The sequence below is a fragment of the Netta rufina genome (genome assembly GCF_964035555.1).
Source record: "Netta rufina genome assembly, chromosome: 19".
Lineage (NCBI taxonomy): Eukaryota > Metazoa > Chordata > Aves > Anseriformes > Anatidae > Netta > Netta rufina.
Window position 1 is genome coordinate 4,246,238 of NC_140143.1, and position 21,661 is coordinate 4,267,898.

General features: G+C 36.4%; 1 protein-coding gene across 1 annotated transcript in view; it reads right to left on the reverse strand.

Moving 5' to 3' along the window:
• Positions 1 to 883: 883 nt before the first annotated feature.
• The window catches only part of SPAG9 (sperm associated antigen 9), a 63,178-nt gene continuing 42,400 nt past the window's right edge, over positions 884 to 21,661 (reverse strand). The window contains exons 13-29 of the mRNA XM_084298558.1: positions 20,750 to 20,806; positions 19,711 to 19,884; positions 18,873 to 19,002; positions 18,505 to 18,597; positions 18,044 to 18,211; positions 17,183 to 17,354; positions 16,596 to 16,823; positions 15,816 to 16,011; positions 14,890 to 15,012; positions 14,295 to 14,375; positions 13,751 to 13,818; positions 12,654 to 12,802; positions 11,343 to 11,514; positions 10,210 to 10,323; positions 7,443 to 7,619; positions 6,492 to 6,629; positions 884 to 4,559 (exon numbers count right to left, since the gene is read on the reverse strand). Of these exons, the coding sequence (XP_084154684.1) occupies positions 4,444 to 4,559; positions 6,492 to 6,629; positions 7,443 to 7,619; positions 10,210 to 10,323; positions 11,343 to 11,514; positions 12,654 to 12,802; positions 13,751 to 13,818; positions 14,295 to 14,375; positions 14,890 to 15,012; positions 15,816 to 16,011; positions 16,596 to 16,823; positions 17,183 to 17,354; positions 18,044 to 18,211; positions 18,505 to 18,597; positions 18,873 to 19,002; positions 19,711 to 19,884; positions 20,750 to 20,806 (2,356 nt within the window). The 3' untranslated portion in view covers positions 884 to 4,443. The remainder of the gene's footprint in view (positions 4,560 to 6,491; positions 6,630 to 7,442; positions 7,620 to 10,209; positions 10,324 to 11,342; positions 11,515 to 12,653; positions 12,803 to 13,750; positions 13,819 to 14,294; positions 14,376 to 14,889; positions 15,013 to 15,815; positions 16,012 to 16,595; positions 16,824 to 17,182; positions 17,355 to 18,043; positions 18,212 to 18,504; positions 18,598 to 18,872; positions 19,003 to 19,710; positions 19,885 to 20,749; positions 20,807 to 21,661) is intronic.

Here is a 21,661-nt window from a genome sequence, read left to right on the forward strand (position 1 = left end):
TGTCAGCACATCTGTTCTGGAAAGGCAACAAGGCAAAGATCTTGCAAGAAAATTCCGGTAAATGATCAAAAAGAATCTCTGCGTATGTTAACACGAGGTCTTTGCATCCTAGAGGTAATCAAAAGCAACTTTATATAGGCTTTTCAATATGGTTTGAGAGAAGCAAGAGTACATCAGCACACACAGGCAGGGGGAACAGGCTAGGCAGCAACATGCCACCAGCACACAAGAGGACAAAATATTGTTTCACAAGGAGGGCGCCACCAGAACCCGTTATAACAAAGGTTAACCAAATATTTTCAGTGGCATGGCCAGTTCTTACAGACTCAAGATAAAGTGCTGGGACAAACAGGGGTAGAATGTGCCAGATAACCCAGGAAACAACTGAAAACCTGGTTCTAGCCATGAGCTTTGCTTCTGCAGGAGAAATCAGTCACCCAGCCCTCACTCTTCTGCCTTGTAAATATATCATTTCCTGTGCTGTGCAGTAACTAACCAACATGCTTTTGGGCTTAAATGAATTAAGCCAGTTCTTTTGTAAGGTGCCAAGAGGTTTGGAAAATAAATTCCAGTGTCAGTGGCTACCTCACCTGAGCTGCAGTTCAGTGGTTATCCATCCTCTAGTCTTAATCTATGAATCAGCAGGTTTGTAGGCTATACAGGAGATGAAGACAGCATTTAGGATCCAGTCAGTGTATGCAGTTTTTCTTCAAGTTTTTTGCTTAGGTCCAGTATGAGATACCAAGATTAGAGCAGTTGTGGGACGACTCAAATAGATTACCCGTATTTATGATAGCAATATTTAGCTGCTAGTATGATGCCTTCTGGTAGCATCAAAAGCTTTTGAAGTTAACACAAGACCACAAAGAAAACACCAATCAGATGCATGTTTCATATACATATTTATATATATTTCATGTACAAAGTTACATTCTGAACCCCATGGATTCAATAATAGAAATAAATACTGAAATAACTACACTGCTATATGAGCTTTTCTGCTCACAGAAGCCTCAAGTTTTAACAGACAGCAAGTTTAACGCTGTAGTATCCATCTTGGATTACAGAGGCAAGTAAAATTCAGCGTAAAGTGTCCAACAGACAAAACTTTCAAAAATTACAGACCATAAAATGTTTAAAATATGTTTAAAAGATTGAGAAATGTGCATCAACAAAATTAATAAAGGAAACTTAATCTTGTTAGAGGGCGGGAGAGACATTTAGTGTATAGAAAAATGCTTTGAGGTGCAACATAGGTTGTTACAATATGGCATAACCCTGTTAGAAAAAAACATTTAATTTCCCTAAAGAACTGTATTTGAGTTTACCGTGTCTTGTTTTACAGATCAGGGCCTTCACAAGACCCTGTTGAGACAGGGTCACTTACAAGAGTGCTAAATCAGGTTTAATCCTTTGGTAACTTTTATAATACTCACATGGAAATAAATATTCAGTTACACAGCATTTTAAAAGACGCACGTTCTTTAGAACAGTTAGTATAATAAAACAGATTTAACATTTGTTTGTTACTAAGGCAGCCTATGATAAAGTGTCTACGCTCTGCCAGCTCTATCTGATCCAACGCAGGAAGACCTTTACAAGAAATGGACAATGCAGCAGCTTATACAATGCATTTCACCTTTACCATGCAAACACCCTTACCCAGGCAAGTAATGTGCTGCATATTTTGTGCTCGAAATGTTTCCAAACTATTAACAAGCTGTAGCTATCAAAAGATTAGCTCCTATTTATATGATGCTTTAATCATATATGAGTGTATGCATAAACATTCTGGAGACTGATTTTTAGGGGTGTATTCTCATCTCAATGCCTGGGGCTTTCCTTGTTTTACTCACCATTCAAAGTGACCTTAAGTCAGAAGCATATAAATCCCAGTGCACTGCAATGAGAATAAGGATCCATTTAATCTACTGTACCTTAGGACAGGGGATAGTTTTTAGATGAGAAATACAGAGAAGTGCACATGCCTTTTATCTACACCAACAGTGGTACATAGTTAATCTATTATTTTCTTTAAAAACCTGTCTACTTTTGGACAGAAACAGCCGTTGCTGAAAAATCTGCTGAAGTTGGTCCACTGAGGTGACTAAAATGGCACGGTGGACCAGATACATTTGGCAAAAAAACAGGTACACACTTGCCAGATTTTACTGCTCTATTTGACAGCAGTAAAGCCATTCAAAGAAAACTGATCATTTCATTAATAATTACAAATAAAATGCTATACAAGAACCAAGGAATGGAATTGTGCGTTTGGTTGTTTGTTTTTTTTTTGAGAACACAAGAATGCGACAATCAACCAGTGAGTAAAAGCTTTGGAGACTGTGCTTTCTGAAGAAAAATGAATTTAAGATGGCAGGAGAAGCAATGAAACTGCACCACTCACAGTGAAGATTCTGCACAACTGTAAAAGTTTAGACAGCATTTTTCTTAGACGTCTAATTTCATAAGTTAATTCAGATGTGCTTCAAGTTCAGCATACATTTCTACAGGAGTTTTAAATAGGCCTCTATAAGAGCATTAAGTCAGTTTACCTTCTGTATTTGTATAATTTTTAAGAGCTCCCAGACTTCATAATTACGCCAAAGTAGTTTGAGTGACATTAAAGATGAATTTGGAAAGCAAATTATGAACAACATGCTCTCATCACTTTTGGCATTCTGAAGAGAAAAATACTACCAAGATATTAGACTTCTTTAATAAGGATTTTTTTTTTTACTACATAGTTCATGTCCTAAATACATATTTACGAGAGGAACAGCTGTGTACAAAATATGTTGCTTAAAAAGTATTTATACATATAAATCTAACCAATAGACCTGAATGGAGTTTTTCTGGTTTATCAGCTATGATATGCATTTGAAAAAGCTGCCTAAATATATATTTACACAATAGACCTCAGCTAAATGTGTTCATTTAAAAAATTAAGAAAATATATAAACACATGTTTGCCTGATAGACCAGAACTGCTCCTATTGCATAAAAATGTTTAGGCAGTTTTAAAAAAGTGTGTCTACATTTACTCCTCTGAAACTGTTCAGTTCTCTCACATATCAATTTACTAATTCTTCTGCTAATCTGAACAGAACAGTCCCAGCTTTTGGGGGGTAAATGCTGGATGTTTATTAAAACCCCTCAAACTTGTATATTCTAGCAAATAAATGAAAGAGCAAATCTAGGTTTTAAAATAGTCTGAGGAACAGAAGTCATGAAGTGTTTAACTTAGGTTTGATACTAATGTAGGAAATTCAATGTAAAAGGAAGACAGTCTTCAACTCACACTTATGGTTAAAAAAATAGACGGTGAGTAGACAGAATGTCAGCCTGATATTAGAGTCTCCTGACTTTCAACAATTTACTCAATCCTGCTAACATGGTTAAACTTCTTTTGGGTGGGACTAAATGGGAGTATGCAGCTACAAAAAATACACTTTGTACCCTATTATCTGGCACTAAAATTCCTTTACAATCTCACTTGGGCAGAATGCATTTTTCCTGTACACTCTCAGTCTTTTCTCATGCTCTACTTGAGGTCTTTAACCTTCACACATGTAGTGCCTCATGAGTTTGACCAGCTAGGCAGAGAAGATCATTCTAGTGCTTAGGACATAAGGAGTTAAGACAAGAAAAGAAAAAGAAAATGTATCCCCTGGTTCAAGAATTCTGCAATTGTTTTCAAATTTAAATCATCCTAAGGATACCCTTTGGAAACAGTCATTCACATGTATCCATGTCAGGGAAATGGGAAAACACTATGCTCAAAATTGCTGATCGAGGGCAGCAGTTCTCAAACTTTATGGTTCAACAGTGAAAACATGTTGTTTTATTTAAATATTGTCATAATTTCTATACAACCCCTTTCCCCCCACAATTTTTGATGAAAGTAACAAATTAATCTGTATACACTAGGTAAGCAAGACTTTCCAAGTTTGAAAACAAAAGCTGAAACAGTTTGCTTTAGCCCTCACTGAATATTTGGATGAGCCTTGATAATCCATCTAATTTTTTCTTTTTTAATATTCTGGGAATAACTTTGCTGTTTTACTACTCAATGCATTATACAGTGAAATGAAGCTCAGTTGAAATAAAGCCAAACTCAAGTGAGACTACCAAAGAAGTGAACTATATTAGGTTGTTGTGGTACAGTAAAACTAATGTCTCGATTGCTTACTATGGTGTGCACACCAGTTTTGAGAAAGTTCTGATTTCATTATACTGTTCCATGTAACAACGGTGCAGTAAAACAGCACAAGCTAATTCCTGTATAGTTAAAGGTATGACAGATTTGCAATATAAAGTTAAACAGCAAAGAAATGCTTCAACATCATGTAGTGAAACATGTTTCACAAAATAAAAAAACATGCAGAAGCTTTTTTTTTTTTCCTTTTTAGTTTTTAAGGTCTCCAGCTGCATCCTACAGGCTCACTCACTGCCATACATTACTTGCCACACTATCAAGTGACTCCTCTCAGCTTTGGCTACAGAAGGTTCTAGTTGCAGAGCTTCTCCAAGGAGTTCAGATTCTCCACCTTCATCACCTGAAAAACAGCAGCTTTGATTCAGACAGATAAAACCATTTTTAACACCAAGAGGAGCAAAATAAATGACATCTAGATTTACAGCTCACTACAGATAGTAGTTGCCACTTGCTCCTTTAAAGGAATATTCACAATCTTCAATATGTAAGTTACAAACTGGAAGTTTGTTGCCTAATTATTTTGAGCCTAGTATTCTGACAGTTGCATTCTGCAGACCTAGCCCCACCACAAATTAACTGGAGTTTTGTGAGTATCTCAACTCTACGTATTTCTTTACCCCTAGCTCTTTGATGCAAGAAAGAAACGGCCTAACTTGCAAACCTGCAGCATCTTTCAGGAGGAAATGGAGATGGTTATGCTACAAAGTGCACTAGCATAAACACACAAACCACAAAATGCTCTAGAAATATGGGCAGTAATTGAGCACATATAAGACAATACAACATCCATGTGTTTGATAAACAACGGTCCTTTTCTTCTTTCCTCTTGTTCTAGTTAACCTAGCTTGTCACAACACCGCACACACTGGCACACGGCATCCTTAAACCTACTCTCCTTTATAACCCTTCAAAAGAGAAAAGAGCATTTTTACAACTGCATCTAAACTTTGTGACACGAGCCAACTTGGATCAAAGGTGATCAACTAACCACTAACAAAACCGCATGTAGACAGCAATAAACATCAGTACAGAGGCAGTCTTGTGGTACAGAAGATCAGTTTAATCAGATGAAATGGGAACTTACTGACAACTTCAGGAAGGTTTCAAGTCACAATTTGGCTGGGATTCTGGTTAGACTACTTTGGAGCTCTGAGGAATCTAAACATGCAATAGACTGAACTTGCTCTTGAGCCAGCTTGCTGCACTGGTGTGGTGAGGGCTGAGTTAATGCAGCTTATACTATGCTATGCTTAAGTTCAAGTCTTTGCATCATGCCACAAGGACAGCAAAATGCACGTTTGGTATGTGGCTATACCAGCTTGTTTAGAACAAGTGCCGAGTTTTCAATACCTCACTGCAACATGGCACAGAATTGCTACGTCCTGCCTCCTACATACACTCCACCAGGGTTACTGGCAGGAACTTATTTTGCATTGGGAATAACAGCACTTGAGCTAGCCCTTTGTTTTTTTGGTTTTGGGGTGATTGGTTGTTCGTATTTTTATTGTTGTTTTGGGTGGGGGTTTCCTCCCCCTCTTTTTCCTTTTTTTTTTTTTTTTTTTTTTTGATCACTAGAAACAGATTAAAGCAAAAAGGAGTTCTAAATCAGGAGTTGGACTTCCTTTGGGGCATTTTTTCCTCAAACTCTCCAGCTGCAGATTCTAAACATTGAATTATGACACTTATTTTGTTACATTTCCCCAAAAGTTTCAACTAAAAATAAAAAGGCTTGCACAAGAGATTATTTATTGGCTAGATCATGCAAAAGTGCTGTCCAAAAAAAATAAAAATCAGTGATCAAAATAAGCAGGGCATCTAAAGATAACAGTAAACTACTCTCTCCCTCTTCCTTCAAACCAAGATTTGCTCATGTTTAAGTGTTGTTCATGTAATACTTAAATATGCAAACTGACCACAAAAGGTCATTTAACTACAGACATATTTTTCAGCAGCTTGAGAAGGAAGAGCTTAACTTTTCAAAATAAGACTGAATACATAAAAGGTAAGGTGGTACATGACTCCAAAGCAGAGTTTCAAATAAACCTTTTCAAACAGTAGTCTCTCAGATGTCATGGTTTACTGGGAGAAGAGGAAATTGAAGGTGTGTGTATATGAGAATAAAGAGGCTTCTATACACTTAGTAAACACGCACATACTGAGCAACCACAGAAATGCACTCCACAATCACAATGGAAGTTTTTATATGGCTTATGACCTTATTTAAGGCTTTTGGTATGAAATTAGAATTAATTTTAAATTCAGTATTTCTTACCCATTCTGAAGTCAATATATCCCTCTCCACCACTTATCACCAACATGGATTTTAAGGAACTCTGGTTGAAGGACTCTGGGGCTGGTTTATCACCCGTTAGCTCTGTTCCACCACTACCCTGTGGGCAAACCACCTGACCTGTATAAAAATATACAGAACACATTTTTATGCCCCATCTCACAGAATTAGACCACCTGTTAATTCGGTTGTTGGCTGACATACCTAATGCCTAATAATACACTTAACTTTGGATTCTATTATCTCTCTAACAAGCAGCAAAAAAAAAAAAAAAGCTAGCTATACTCTGCTTTCACCGCTCTCTAAAGAGATGAAGTCAGATCAGCCCAATGCAAGTCAGAATTAAGTGCCTCTTGACAGAATTCACAGCACAGGCATGCAGATCTAGAGAATGATCTAGAGAATGACATTGAAACAGACTTAAGGACTTTTTTCAGACAACCAAAATGATTCAGCACGTCAGCCCATTAAGTAAACTTGTCATTTACTTCCAGCACACCATGTATATGCAGTTGCTGAGAGGGTAATTCTACCAGCACCACAGTTCCTAGAAAACTTAAGCTTTTTCAAACAAGATTCTTTCTTCTGGGCACTACTCCCTTAGTAGTTCTTCATTCCTGCAGGATGTCAGATTCTTAAATCAGACCTTGTGTCAGCTAGCAGTTGGTCACCTTCTCAGTAGGCAAGTACTCGGTTCCCACAGTACCTTTCCCCAGACAAAACAAAAAAGTCTTTTTTTTTTTTTGGCCAGCCCCTTTTTTGCCCCACTAAACAGTACTGCATTAATGAATCAGAAAAGTCTTGCAAAAAGTATTAAGTTTGTTTCCAAGGACACGATTTCATATACTTGCTATCTTCGCCTGAACTCTAGGCTTAAGAAGCAAAGGAGGAAAGAAAAACAACTTAATTTGAGGAATAACAATAAAAGCTCACCAGGTACTGCAACAAAGAATTTAACAGCATCACGGTGCCCATGGAAGCAAAGCTGTGCATGTGCCATTGAACAATATGGTATGAAGGTTCCTGGAGTCACTTTGTCACTATTCTCATCTCCATATACACGTATTACGCTCCCTGGACGGTTTCCGGAGCCTGCTGCTGCTTTATTAGCTGTAAAAGAAGAAAAGAACTGTTTTCTACTTGAAGGAACAAATTACAGAAATGGTTATTTGTTAAGAAACCTTATGGTACCATCTAAAAGCTAAAGCCAACTTAGATAAAAATGAAACAGGAGGGCAGCAATGCCAATTCAAGACAGAGCTGGAAAGAAAAAAGATTGCATGCTTCGTTATTTTAAGTACATCAGAAAATGGAGCAGGATTCTTATTAGTCTAGCATAATCACCAAATTTTAATATCCTACTTTTGGAAAATAAATAATTTGTGAAAGTTTTATATCTTTCATAGGAAATAAGTACCTCTGAATTTGCTCTTACTGAAATATATTAATGTATATAACATAACTAAAGACACGTTCATTCCAACTAATCATAGGGTATCCCCTTGCAAGTGAAAAAACTAAAAATAGCCACCTGTGGGCATGAAGAAGCTACCATATTATAATTCTATGTCTAATTTTTACTGAGAAGTTTTAAAATGCATTAAAACAGAAAAGTACTCATGCTAGACATACAAGCCATCTCCATTCCAAAGGCTATCAGAGAAGTGAAGGAAACAGTGATTTATAACAAGACAGTAAACAATGTGGATTAATGACAAAGTTATAAGATATGGTATCACATTGGCTGGAAGAAAAACAAAGTCTGTATGAAAGTTCAGCTGCAACACAGGATGATATACTAAACTGCTGAGCAGATTGGTGGCCATTTAGCAAACATAAAACTGCTGCAATGCAGTAACTGCAAGTGGAAAAACATTTAGGAACATACAAAGGGTAAATCTATAGGGAGTGGAAAACAGCCTCAAAGTGGCTATTAGAAGCCTGAAAATAGATTTTTGTTCAGGATCTGCACTTACCCCTCAGCCCCAGTAAACGTCCCTGGTGGAGGATTACAGCTAAAGTGAGAAAGGAGGAAAGGGGAAATGGATAGGTACGACAGTAGAGGAGAAGGATTAATGAGAACCCACCATTCTTGTATTTTGGTTTTGATAAGATAGAGCTTAAAATAGCTCCTAAAACAGTAAATATCTAATTACAGAAGATTCAATATTACGTCAAAGAACAGCATCTTGTTATTAAAGTTTCAGTACAAAATGGACAACAAAAGCATTGTCACCTTCATGTGCTTTATTGCTATAGAGTTTATCATTGATTAGCAATGTTTCCCCTTTCTCTCTTTCCTTGGCAGGAAACTACCAAAGTAATATATGACTACTCTTGTTTTCAAGTGCCCTTTTGAAACAGTATCTGCAGATCTGGAAGGTGCCCTGCTAATGAGACCTAGGGAGCCGAGATATGCAATTGATTATGCACGGATGTGACCGCTGTTGAAACCCTGAATATTTATAACAAGGATTCTCAAACCCACAATCAAGCTATCCACAAATGGTTGTTCCAATTCACGAGCTACTAACAACACTGAAATTAAACCAAATAACTTTAATAGGGATTTTTTTTCCATGTCACCGCTGTTTTAAAACACACTCCTCTGGAAACATTAAATTAAGCTTGATGCAAATTAAGAGCTATAATTTATTAAAGCATGACTTAAGCTATTTCAAATTCCTTGATAGGAAACCTGTCCTTTCCTAGCAGACTCATGCAATGCAAAAAAAGACATTTATTGAATGGACAGACAATGTAATGGAACAGTATGAAAAACGCATGTATGTGCTGTTCAACAAAGCAGATACAACATGAAGACCTTTCACTGTTAAGTTACCCTAAAATCTACTCAACAGATTGCACTAATTTTGATACAAAACACAGTACAATTAAGACTACCAGTGCTACTTTTTATTTTCTGAAACTTCTGTCCATATGTTTTATTAGTCTTAGACAAGAATCGTTGTTTTGTTGTTTGCTTCAAGCAACCAATTTACAAATAAATTCTTCTGAAGCTTAACCTGTAACATTCATTTTGCCCTTGAACTGGAACATCACTTTCTCTCAGGGTTCAACTGCCCACGGCAGAGTACTTCCCCCCCATCCCCAATTAGTTTCAGTCTACGACAAGTGTTTAGGGTCTGTCTTTAAGCAGATAGATGGATCTACAGTATTGGAATTTTACCTAGAAGTTGGTGTTCTATTTAGAGAAAGCATTTAGAACTCCCAGAGCTTTAAACACGTCCTTAGAAGCAGCTGATACTAGTGCTGTTCCAGTCCTTTATACAAACTTTGTGAAGAATTCTCAAAAGCTATAGCTAAATTGTACTGCAACAAAACCAACTTGCTCAAATCAAACAGAAAACCTACGCCAGTGATCATATGGCAATCATAACATTAAATACAACACCACAGCTCTCTCTTACAAGCAATCAACTCCTACAAACACTGCTAGTACTAAGGCTTCAAGGTGCCTCTTGCATTCAAGCCAGTCCACTTCAATTTAAAGCGCAATTTTGGAGATGGGATTTTTTGCTCAGAATTGTAACCATGGACACAGATTAGGTGCTAAAACCTGAAAAATTCAGACCTGGCAGTAAAATTTTCTATCTGTTATCAAGCATCTGAATGACCTTAAAATTATTTTTGCAACTACAGCATATTGCACAGTGCTATTCATTTATATTTTACTTACTTTCTGTTAATGGAATGGAGATGATGACACCATTTCCTGTTCCTACCCATAAACGATTACAAGACACCATAAGAGCTGTGATTCTCACAAATGAGAATCCCAGTTTACCAGTACCTAAAAACAAAAAATGCTTTTCATCAAAAATTATGAGCAAGAATAATTTTACTTCCATAATATAATCTTAACTTCAACTCCCAACTCATGTTGACAAGTAATTCCCTCCCATTTCAAACAAATAAGGCAGAGGAGCACATCCAAGTTGTAAAGGTAAAATAAAAAGTTACAACATTTCTGTGAATAAAGTCATGAACCTATACAGAAAGAGATTAATGTGAACTGCGAGAAAGCACAAAAGATAAAACAACTGTACAATGCTGCACAATAAGTTATTTTGGGGCTTACAGAGCCATGGAAGCTTTTTTTTGTTGTTTTTCAAACAAAAGATGATGAGTTCAGTGTGAAATAGTTTCTTGCTTGTTAAAATAAATGGTACTGTTTCTTCAGGAAGTGAAGAAGTTTCAAAGACTATCACTAATGCTATGAGGGGATCAGAAGACAGCTGCCAAGCTAAGAGGAATGTATGCTACACTAGCCCCCCTTACACTGATGGCATAATAGTTAATTGTGAAGGATTTCCAAAGGCCTGATTACCTATATTTGTTATGTAGGTAGTCAAATTGCTCTTATATAAACTTTAATGAAAAATCAGAAGCCTTATTAGCTTCCACAGCAGTAGGAATTTGATATTTTGCACTTGTATTGGAAAAGAAACAGCATTTTCTGCAGAGAAGTACTGGGTTCTTCCCATTCAGACTAAAAGAGGCATCATTCTAGTAATAAAGAGGAAGGATTTTACTATATCTATTCATTCCTGTCCAAATACCATTTTTGTCAATAGTTCTGAGTTTCCAGGGACACTGTAGACACCTGGTAGAATCAGACTATACCAGAGACCTATTGGACAGACTTAGACTTCTACTTCCAAAATTAAGTTTTCACATCAAACAGGATTTGACTAGACTTCCACCCACCCATCTGGTTTGTTTGCAATGGGAATTGACTGGCTCATGACAGAAAATGAAAGCTCCAAACATAAAGAGGTGTAAGAATACTACAGTTTCTTATCAACTTACCTAGCATTTTGCTTACATAAGGTTCAATGTCCACATCCTGCAGATGCTGATACGTGTGCGCATGATAGAGACGCAGAGTAGAGTCCAAGCGAATAGACACCCATACCCCATCACCCACCCACGCCAGCTGTCTCACTTGGCTTTCTCTTCTTGGGTGTGCATCAAATGACTTCTACAAAAGATTGGATTTTAAATTAGAAAATGAAATAAAGAAGAGTACAAAGGACTTTTCTACTACTCAAACACTGTCAATATCAGCAATTTTCTCAAGTCATCTACTGCTCCCTGATTTGTGAGATTACTAGCAAAAACATTGCTTAGCTTAGTGACAATTACCATATGATGCTGATAAAGTAATAATAATACAGGCCAATTCCCTGCCCTAAAGCATGATCTCAAAGACATAGTTTCCTACTACATTCTTATGTAAATAACATTCCCAGCCTACTCTGATTTCCATCTGTTTTATCCAGAGGCCATTTTGTGAGGTCCTCCAGACACTGCACAAGATACATATGCCCCAAAGGTGTTTTTCTTCCTAGTTTTGTCAAGCCTTGCTCTTGCATACAAGCTCATCCCTGCAGAATACACTTTATCCACCAGCAAAACAACTCAATTCTTTATTGTATGAATTCTTTCCTTTCAGGTTTCCCACATATGTAACTTGTCACAAAGAATTTATGAATTGGGTGTTTAATATTTTCCAAAGAGCTAAGCGGTCACCCTGAAAGTCTGGTCCATATCTTAGACCAAGTACCAGAAGCTGAAGTACTAATATTGCTAAGAGCTTTCAGAAAACATAGCAGCTTCCTGTAGTTGCATACATAAAGCACTGCAGAAAACAGCTTACACACCTTACATAAACAAAACATTCCTTAACTGGTGAGAGAGTACATTCAAGATTAACACTTACAAACCTCTAAAGTGTTCAGACTCTAGAGAAGGTTAGAGGGGGGTGGAAAACATAATGAATATGTAAGTATGCATGAATGCAAAGAATGAGCTGGGAGCTAGCCTTACAAGTTCTGCAAGGATCTACAAGACATTTTCTAGTTTCTGGCCAGGTTGAAATGGAGAACTAAACTCCAAAATAATCACTTTCTACAAATAAAAGCCATCTTGTCATATGTTAAACTCTTTGAGAACAATGAAAACAACTTAAGAAAACTTAAAAATTTGTTTTAAGGAAGTAGTTGTCTGCCTATTTCTGTGATCGTGAATAAATAACTGTTCTCCAGAGTTACTCAGGAGTTTAAGCTGGAGCATGAGAAAGCATTAAAACATTTATTTGAAACACCATTTTAAACTTGCCTCTATTTTCATGGCCTTCGGTTGAACAACATAGATTTTGTTCCTGTAGCCACACCAGACTTTGTCATGTACCACTGTCATGCATCTTATAGAATGATGTGGCCGGCCCAGGTCTAAGAGGTGATAGTTTGTCAAATCCCACTGACCATCTTTAAAAACAGAAGCAAAATTAAAAAAATAGGTTCATGTAAGTTTAAAAGTTAAAAGCACAAATATCTTAAGTTTCATTTCTTAAAAGCACTGTAATAATCCGGGTAAGTCAATACAAATTTATGTCTAAGCTCTGCATTAAAGAAAGCAGCTATTAGTTGTATGAACTACCAACATCCCAACTGCTACTTTGTTTTTATATAATAAGGTTGAACCATGACTCACATTTAAAACATGTCAAAACATTTTTAAAAACAGCAAGTTACCTACTGCTAAATGCTTTACTTGGATAGGCATCAGTATATATACACATAACAAGCAACTACCCACACAACGCTAGGCACTTGCTGCTTGACTATGCTGAGCATAGAAATGTTGGCCAGTGCTTTAAGACTTCTTTAAATATGCCATAAGAGTACTTAAGAGTTAAGTACTTTAACATGTGAAAGAGCATCTGTCAGCAGACAGCCAAGTAAATTATAAAGAAATGTAACTATGTGTTGTATAGGTACAGAGGCAGAGGATGCACAGAAGGTGGTATTAACAAAAGCAGTGGGCCAGAGGCTCTCACTTCATATTCTGCATTCAACACTTCATTCACTCTGTAGTCCTTTAAGCAATAGAAAGGAACTTTCGAGTCAGAATCTGTGGTGGCAATTTCAAATAGAAGAACCTGGGTGTCTCAGAGCAAGAGGAAGAGAATAGGAGATTCCTAATTGCTACATTTAAAATTTCCCTGAACTTACACCAAGTGTTATGCTTGGTTAAAGTATTGAATATCTACATCAGACTCGAGATTGCAACTGAAAAATAAGAGTGATTTCTCAATACAATCTGCAAAATAGACATTGGGAGACCCTTTTTCAAAACACTGTTTACAAAAGGCATATTTCTTTCAAAAAGTACTATTATAACTTCTCTGTTTCAAGACCTAACAGAATGCTTACCGACTCCTCTGTGAAATATTGCTAGTGTTCCATCAGCTAGTGCAACTAATACTATTCCTTTTACATGTCTGTTAAGAGAAAGGAGGTACAAGAATATAAAGTGTTAAACTGCATTTCTAAAAACGTTTAGAATTTACTTTAAACATACATTTTAGTATACTTTTTATAGTTGCATTAGCCTGAGTGTTTTGATTTCTACAATACCGCTCAACAGAGCAGACAGTAACAGTGACTCAAAATCTAGTTCAGATAGCTTCACATACCAAGCTACAATGCTTGAAGGAAACATCAAGGATAACAACCTCTAACTGCTTTGAGTACGCAGCTACAAAGAAACTCAATATTTGAGTTACAGCATTTTCAATATATACAAGATCTCTTATTTTTCCTCACACCCTAAGCATTTTCCACTGCCCCCCCTCAAAGAATGTGTTCACTTAAGGCAGCTGACATTCCCAACAGCTAGGGAGGAAATAAAAATCTACTTCATATGTACTCGAATAAAAGTTAATTGTAATTTACATTACATTCTTTCAGGACTTACACAATACTGAGAATAGAATCTTTAAGTTTAATGGCATGAATACATTTCCTCCACTGGGCCACTGACGAATGAACATACAGGCTGCAAAGACAAATCAGGAAGGATTAAAAGGCATTAAGAAAGGTCTACCAGGCAGGAGAAAAAAACAGGTAAAACACCTATAACTGAAATCCACAATTAAAAAGAAAACAGGTTTTCACATTCCACTGAACACTGTATTAAGACTGAAAGAAAGCTATATTAGCAGGCAGAACAGTTTTTCCAGATGCCTAAAACATTACAAAGTCCCTTGTAGGCACATCTACAGTAAAAAAGGCAATATTTTCTAGCATAATATAATATCGAAAGGTAAGAACTACTAAACCATTCCTTTCACTACAAAAAGACTTTTCTATAGTTAAGTGTTATCTGCCAAAAAGAGCCTGCTAATCACTTACAAAACTTTGAGAGTTCTAATGCCCAAATGTAGCCAAGCATACAACGTTTTGCCTCTAGACAGCTTTTGCAATTAATTTTGACTTGAGACAGTTACCAGGGCCAAGAAGTACCTTTAAAATAATTTTTAAATGAATCTAAAAGATTATCATTTTCTTACCATCCGTTTTGTGTTCCAAGCCACATTGTCGGTAAAAGGCTACTCATTTTCTGTGCTTCTTCTCTCACTAGATCTTGCTCATTTGGCAATATTGCAACATCTTTATATAACTCTGAGTCAGTGCTAAAAAACACAGTTAAAATACATTGAATAAAGTGCACAGATTATTCAGAGTATAACATGGGTATTTACTTCATTGCTGTTGGCATCTACAGTTATTTGTAAGTATGTGAATGTTTAAAAAATAGTAACAGTACATAGAAGTATGTCAATCATACAAACAAACCTAATAAGAATGAATTTCTTAAAGTGGACATTTACTTATAAAAGGAAAGTTTAGGTTTCGTTCAAGCCTATTGGTCTTACTGATCTCTCCAGGGCAACGGCAGAAGAGTTGCAACATCAGAGGCAAGAGAAATACTTATAGAAAGGCTGAAACACCCTGAACTCCCAGTAATACAGTTGTGCCTGCATGCACAGGGGAAGATTTCAAACTTGCTATCATTTGAAATACTGTTTATTTTCAAGCTTCTCCACTGCTGTAATTACTCAGATTGATTATTCTCAGAAAGGAAACGTATTTGAACAACCAATTGGCCAGGAGAAAATGACGGTTTCACATCAGAACAGGAAATTTCAATAGGCATTTCTAGATCAGTGCCATCAAGTCTGTAAGAGGACTTAGTGACAAACTGGCAGACACCCACTACTGCATTCTGTAGGTGTGTGTACTCATGTCCTATGTATTTCACAGATAAAAGACTATACCACCTCATGCACGCAGAACATTTTATAACAAGACTACTTACATAAAGGTCAATATCCTCTACAAGGAAAAAGGTAGTACTTTTGTCACCTGTGATCCTGAAAACATAATATTTTTATTTTTAAATACATTTTAAGAGGTGTAAGCTTTGACTATGTACCTAGGCTGATACACTGGAGATGCCTCTGTTGTATTCTGTACTCCCAGTGGATCTGTAAAGACATGCTCTGTGTAGACTCCGGTTTGTGCAATATCAGCTGGGTCTTCTCCTGTCCCTGCATTTACTTCTGTTGCTTCTGTTGCCTCCTCTGCAGTTGGAATGTTGTCATCTGCTGAATTACTTTCAGTTGCAGTATCTGTGGAACAAAGACTTAAAGAACTGCAAGAGAATTCTGAACTGTTCAAAATAGCCAGAGTGTGATACTTAGAACATAAGTGAAGAGCTGTAACAACCAGACAATCACAATCCAAATGTCTCATCTAAAAAACCCTCCGATCAGAAACAGAGTAACCTACTGAAGTTTCAGTATCAACAAGGTGTCAAATGCACTAAGTAAATGGTTTCACTTCAATCTCTATTAAGATTTCATAGGATAAAGCAAATATCCTTATCCTTTGGAGTCATCTGTCAAGACAAGATCAGTGTTTCAATACTGGACAACTTAATAATAAGTTCTTTAGACCATGCATGAGACAGACTTCACTCAAAGGGAATTGAAAGAAGCAACTGTCTACACCCACTTGATACCACTTCCACAAAGTTTTCCGCTCCAAATATGCAACGCAAGCCAGATTTGTAAGCCATTTTCCATACAGTGCTTGTTTTTATGTCACCACCGTTTAAAGACATGCTATTATACTAAATAAACATGCACCATTTGTTCCTCAGCTGCACCTAATGGTGTTTTCCACCCCTGGGATATGTGTACAGTTTTCATACCTGACTGTTTATCTGCCATTGGTGAGCCACCATTTGCATCATGAGCTATAGGTGCTCCTGCAATACCCTCTGCAGTGCAGCCAACCACTGTTATTCCTCCAAGCAAGCTATCAGTTTCCGCAGAGCTGTTGCTAGTCATACTTCCACATAGAGATGACTTGTCCACTTGGCTGGGATCTGCTTCTTGAGACCCTTCTTCTCCTGCAGGATAGTCTGTTTCCCTTGCCCCTGAACAAGATTAAACTTGCATGTTTCTTGTGGGCAAAAAGGAGAGCCACTTTTGTACCGAATAACAAACTAATTCCACAAAACAGTGGCACTACAGCACGATTTGTAATATAGCAGACAAAAAACTTGGTACTAGTTACTGACATCTCTCTACCTTTGAGTTAATTTAGGTCAAGAGCCAATTCAAGAGTGGAACAGTATAGCAGAAATCCAATAGCTTTCCCTTTAACTAAACATTTCTTATTGCTGTGTTACAGAACTATTTTTAACACACTGATCTTCAATTTTCCCTTGCATAAGAAAAACTGAACAAGATGCGCTTAAAAAAAAGTAGGAGCTAAAATATCATAAGTCTTTACCTGGTACACTAGCAATACAAAGCACATGAGAATTGCAAACAATGAAACTGTCCAGAATATTTCCGGGTTGATTAGCATCAATAATAATAACTTTTGTAGCAGAATGTGTGCTAGTACAGATCCAAACTAGACTGGATAATTCTTCCTGATGTTTCAGCTCCTTCTGCTGGTCCTGAAGCAAAATAAAGGCATAGTAGACATGAACAACAGAAGGTAAATAAATAAGAATAGAATTATTGCTGTTGATCTTACATTATCAACTACAGAAATATACTTATCGCATGCTTATATAGATTTAATTCCATTGTAAAGTTACAGTTACTGACTTGTCCTCTATGGAGTTTGAATATTAAAGAAAAACATTTTATTCTTGTATAAAAAGAACAAAATCGCTACAACTGCACAATTATACAGCTAAAAAGTATAATGCTACAAAACAATGCTATTTACATGCCAGCTACCATGTTTGCTATCACCAGCAATTGAGATGTCCCAATGTATTTCACACCAAAGTTTTAGTGTGATTTCCATTCATTGTGTTAAGTTCATAAACTCATGAAAACTAATGTATACTTCAGCATTCTAATTTTTTCCTTCCCCTCCAAAACAGACAGTACTGGCATAAGCAGTGCATCATTTTAATGTAAAATTGCCTTGCTCCTCATTTACCAACAAGCTGACACAGAAAAAAAGGCAAAATATTTTAGTCTTTCATTTCAATATCCTAAATATCTTGGGTTGATGATTTCCTGAGAAAAATCTATTACAAAAACTGATTACCAAATATATTATTAATCTACAGATATACAGTAAAGGCGTTTAACTATAAAAACTATTCAACATCCTTTATGGTGATCTTACCTTGAGCTCTTGGTCTAGTCTATCTAAGCTACTTTGAGATCCTGTGCGCTGCTTGTTACCATCTGCATCTGTACCAGTCACATCGTTGTAAAATACGCTAGCACCAACAACAGACCCACCATCTCGCGTTTTCCCTCCTGACAGGTTTACTCCCACAGCACACCACAGCTTGAAAGAAAAATAAATATTTCACTTAAATGTTAAACTAAAGAAAAATAAAGTATGCTAATATCAAAATTATCATCTTTCTGCAGTCCACTTTAAGGAATTCATTAACATTAAAGCTATGTATATTTCCACTGAAGCTTAAGTTCTGATTCATCTGTGATTTATTACAACTTATAAAACTTGTTAAATTTATAAGCTTTACTACAGAAAATAATTAAATCTAAAGCTGAAAAAACAATCAAGCTATAGGTCATCCAAAGTACAGTCTTGTATAATACCTCCAAACATCCTACCTTCATAGAGGTATCCTTTTCATCTAAAGGTCTCAGGTAAACAGGTACAGGTAAGTTTTTCATCTTATTGTCACCTTGGCCACCATTTGCTACCTACGCAAAAAAAAAAAAAAATAATAATAATCAGAAAAACTTTCCCCTTTAAAGACATGTACAATCTTCATAATCAGTTGATTAGATTTTGTTAAACATGCTTAGTTTTGGTTTTCTTTAAAACCACAAGACGACTGACTTTTAAATGTCAAATTTGAGAAGAGCAGAAATGCTGGAATCACTCAAACAGCTGTGAAATACCACTGTTCCCTAATCTCTTAGAATTTTACAGAACAAAGTTGTTACTGTTATATTTGAAAACATAAGCATAATACCTGTTTGTACTTCTGAGGTAAACTCCAGCCAAATGCTTGTACTCTACCATCCTCTTTCTGGACATGTGCTTTCACTTGGCGATACTGTTCTCTTTTCTGCTCTCTGCGTGAGGCTAAACTGGCTTCAGTTCTACAGAAGAATCATTATTAAAAAAACCTGTTACTTAGGCTCTTCAAAATTCTGTGTCTATTGAGTTTAATGGAAGTTCCAATGACAAGATCTCTGGAAGTATCAGATTATCAAACTTTTGCAACATCACCTGTATAACACCAGGCTTCCTGTAGGCTATTTTTAAGGGACCTGGGAAATACGCAGCAAAAATCAGGAAGTCTACCGTCAGTATCTCTATTGTTAGTATTCTTAAAAAAAAAAAAAAAAAGAGTAAGTGCATGGGTTATGCACTTCTACAGGAAGCTGTGAAGTTGTAAACCAGAATTGTGTATTGCCAAAAAGATGTACATGAGAGAAAACAATACAGATAGCAGTTAGCCTAACTCATGTTGTATTTTTCTACTGAATTTCAAGTGATAGTATTCACACAGCTATTGCTTAGCTACGATGCTTGGGAATAAAAGTGTACTGAATGCTGCCTCCTGTGCCTAAATGCACTTTATGGAAGGCAGTGATATTTGCCAAACAAAACACTACTGCCAGCTACCCAGAATAATCATCCACCACTGAGTATTTCAGTTAGCACTATGTTGATTTCTTAAGTATCAACATTCACTTCAGGAGAACATTATACTTCACTTTGCAGCAATGCTGTTTATCTCAGAAGACTAAAAGAGTAATTACTTGATAGATCATATCTAGTATTATAAAACCAAAGCATCTTACTCTTCACTGAGGAATTCAAAGGCTTTAGATTTGTCACTAGGTAATTGAGATAAGGTGCTGCTTCTTTTCTTGACTGATGGAGTAATATGCGACGTTGGAGCATTGTATTTAACATTGACAGGAGGTTCTGGTTTCTTAGCTGTATTGCTAGATGAACTGAAGAGCCTGCTAAAACTGGAGTAAGAAAAAAGGAAAAGAAGAAAGATAACAGTTAAGATTTTTAATATACATCCTGACTTTCCTGTGCAGGCAAAACACTACACATGCTAGCCTTCAAGCCAGTTAAGACTAAAACTGAAGCCCAACACAGCAGCTACTGCACACTCAGAAACACTCTGAAAGAACAGACACTGATGTCAGTATTAAAAATTCTTGAAGATTTACTATCCCGTTTGTTTATTAAATTTATTGGGATCTTCATCTTGAATGAAAGTCTATAAGAAACCAATAAAATTAGCATGTGAACATCACAGCTAGAAGACAGTCTTATGATGCATATTAGTTCATGCACAGTGCATTCTAAAAGCCCCACCGACTCCTAGGGTAGGAAACAGATTAGTTATCAGCAAACCACAACATTAAGAGGATTATTTGATAAATAACTTATTGTGAATAATACCATTTCAGATTTAAAGAGCTTCAGGTTAGAAAGGAAAACTTGACAGTCAACTAGACTTCACAGAGAAAAAGGAAGCTGAAATACAGACAATCCACACAAGCTATTCAAGTTTCTATTTTCATAATAAAAAAAGAATCCATTAAAATGTTCAGAACAAGTTCTGGTGCATAGTCAGCTAGGAAAATTACAGCACTTTGGCATTTAACTTCAAAGTGCACAGCCATTCATTAAGTGATGCAGCTTACGATATATTTTGTCTTCAAGAACAGTCTTACCGAGCTGGCATGCTAGGTAACAAGAGGAGAACAATTAAGATATCTCTATCTGCCAAAAGATAATTAGCTAACATATAAAAGTGTGCCAGCTAATTGGTTAGGGTCTTTTATTCATTTTGTCCGTGAGTTGTGTTTCAATACTTACAACTGCCAAATACTTGATCTCTTCTTTTCTTGCATGGCTGGATTTTCTCTTGATGCTCTACAAGAGACGAATTTTAAATTTACTGAGTAAGCATTAATAAAAAGGAAAGGAACACAGTGTTCAATTTATTTAAAAAAAATAGGGTAACAGATAGTGAAAGTATAAAAGCCTATTTCTTCACGTTAGCATTTCTAACCAGAGCACAACATACAAATTCTCACAGGATGAAGCAACACAAACATTTACATTTATTTGCATTGCAAACAACTGGCAAGTGCTCTGCAGACAGAAAAGATAAGTCTGTATAATACTTTACAATGAAAACAGCTGGAAAGCAGAAGACTTTAAAATGCTTTTTAAGGTATTTTAATCATTGCCTTTATATTTTAAAAATATTGTTTTTCAACACATTAGTAAATAAATGATAAAGTGATTGCTCCTGAAGACACAAACAAACAGAGGAAAGACAAGAAGATTTCTACAAGAGAGAACAGCTACAAAAAAGCAAGCCATGGCTGCCTGGGAACACATATTTCTCTCTCAGACTCAAAGAGAAAATGGCTCACAGATATTAAAGACAATGACAAAAACAAATGTCACCATTGTACCTGACCAGCAGGCGGCAGCAAATGACACTTACTACTGGATATGGAACTGACTCGGGATGTGGCAAGAATTAATTGGGGCTGAGTTTTCTTTTTACATCATCCCTTCCAGACAACTCAGTGTTCAGAATGCAAATTAGACCAAACTGCATCCTTACTGGTTAATATTTAATAAACCTTGCAGTTTTCAAATTGTTCCCTCCTGATCTAACGAAGTTCTTACACAAGTTACACTCCATCTTGAAGAACTGTATTAGTACTTTGATATCTCAGCTGATAACTTGGCACACTTAAAGATTTGTGCATG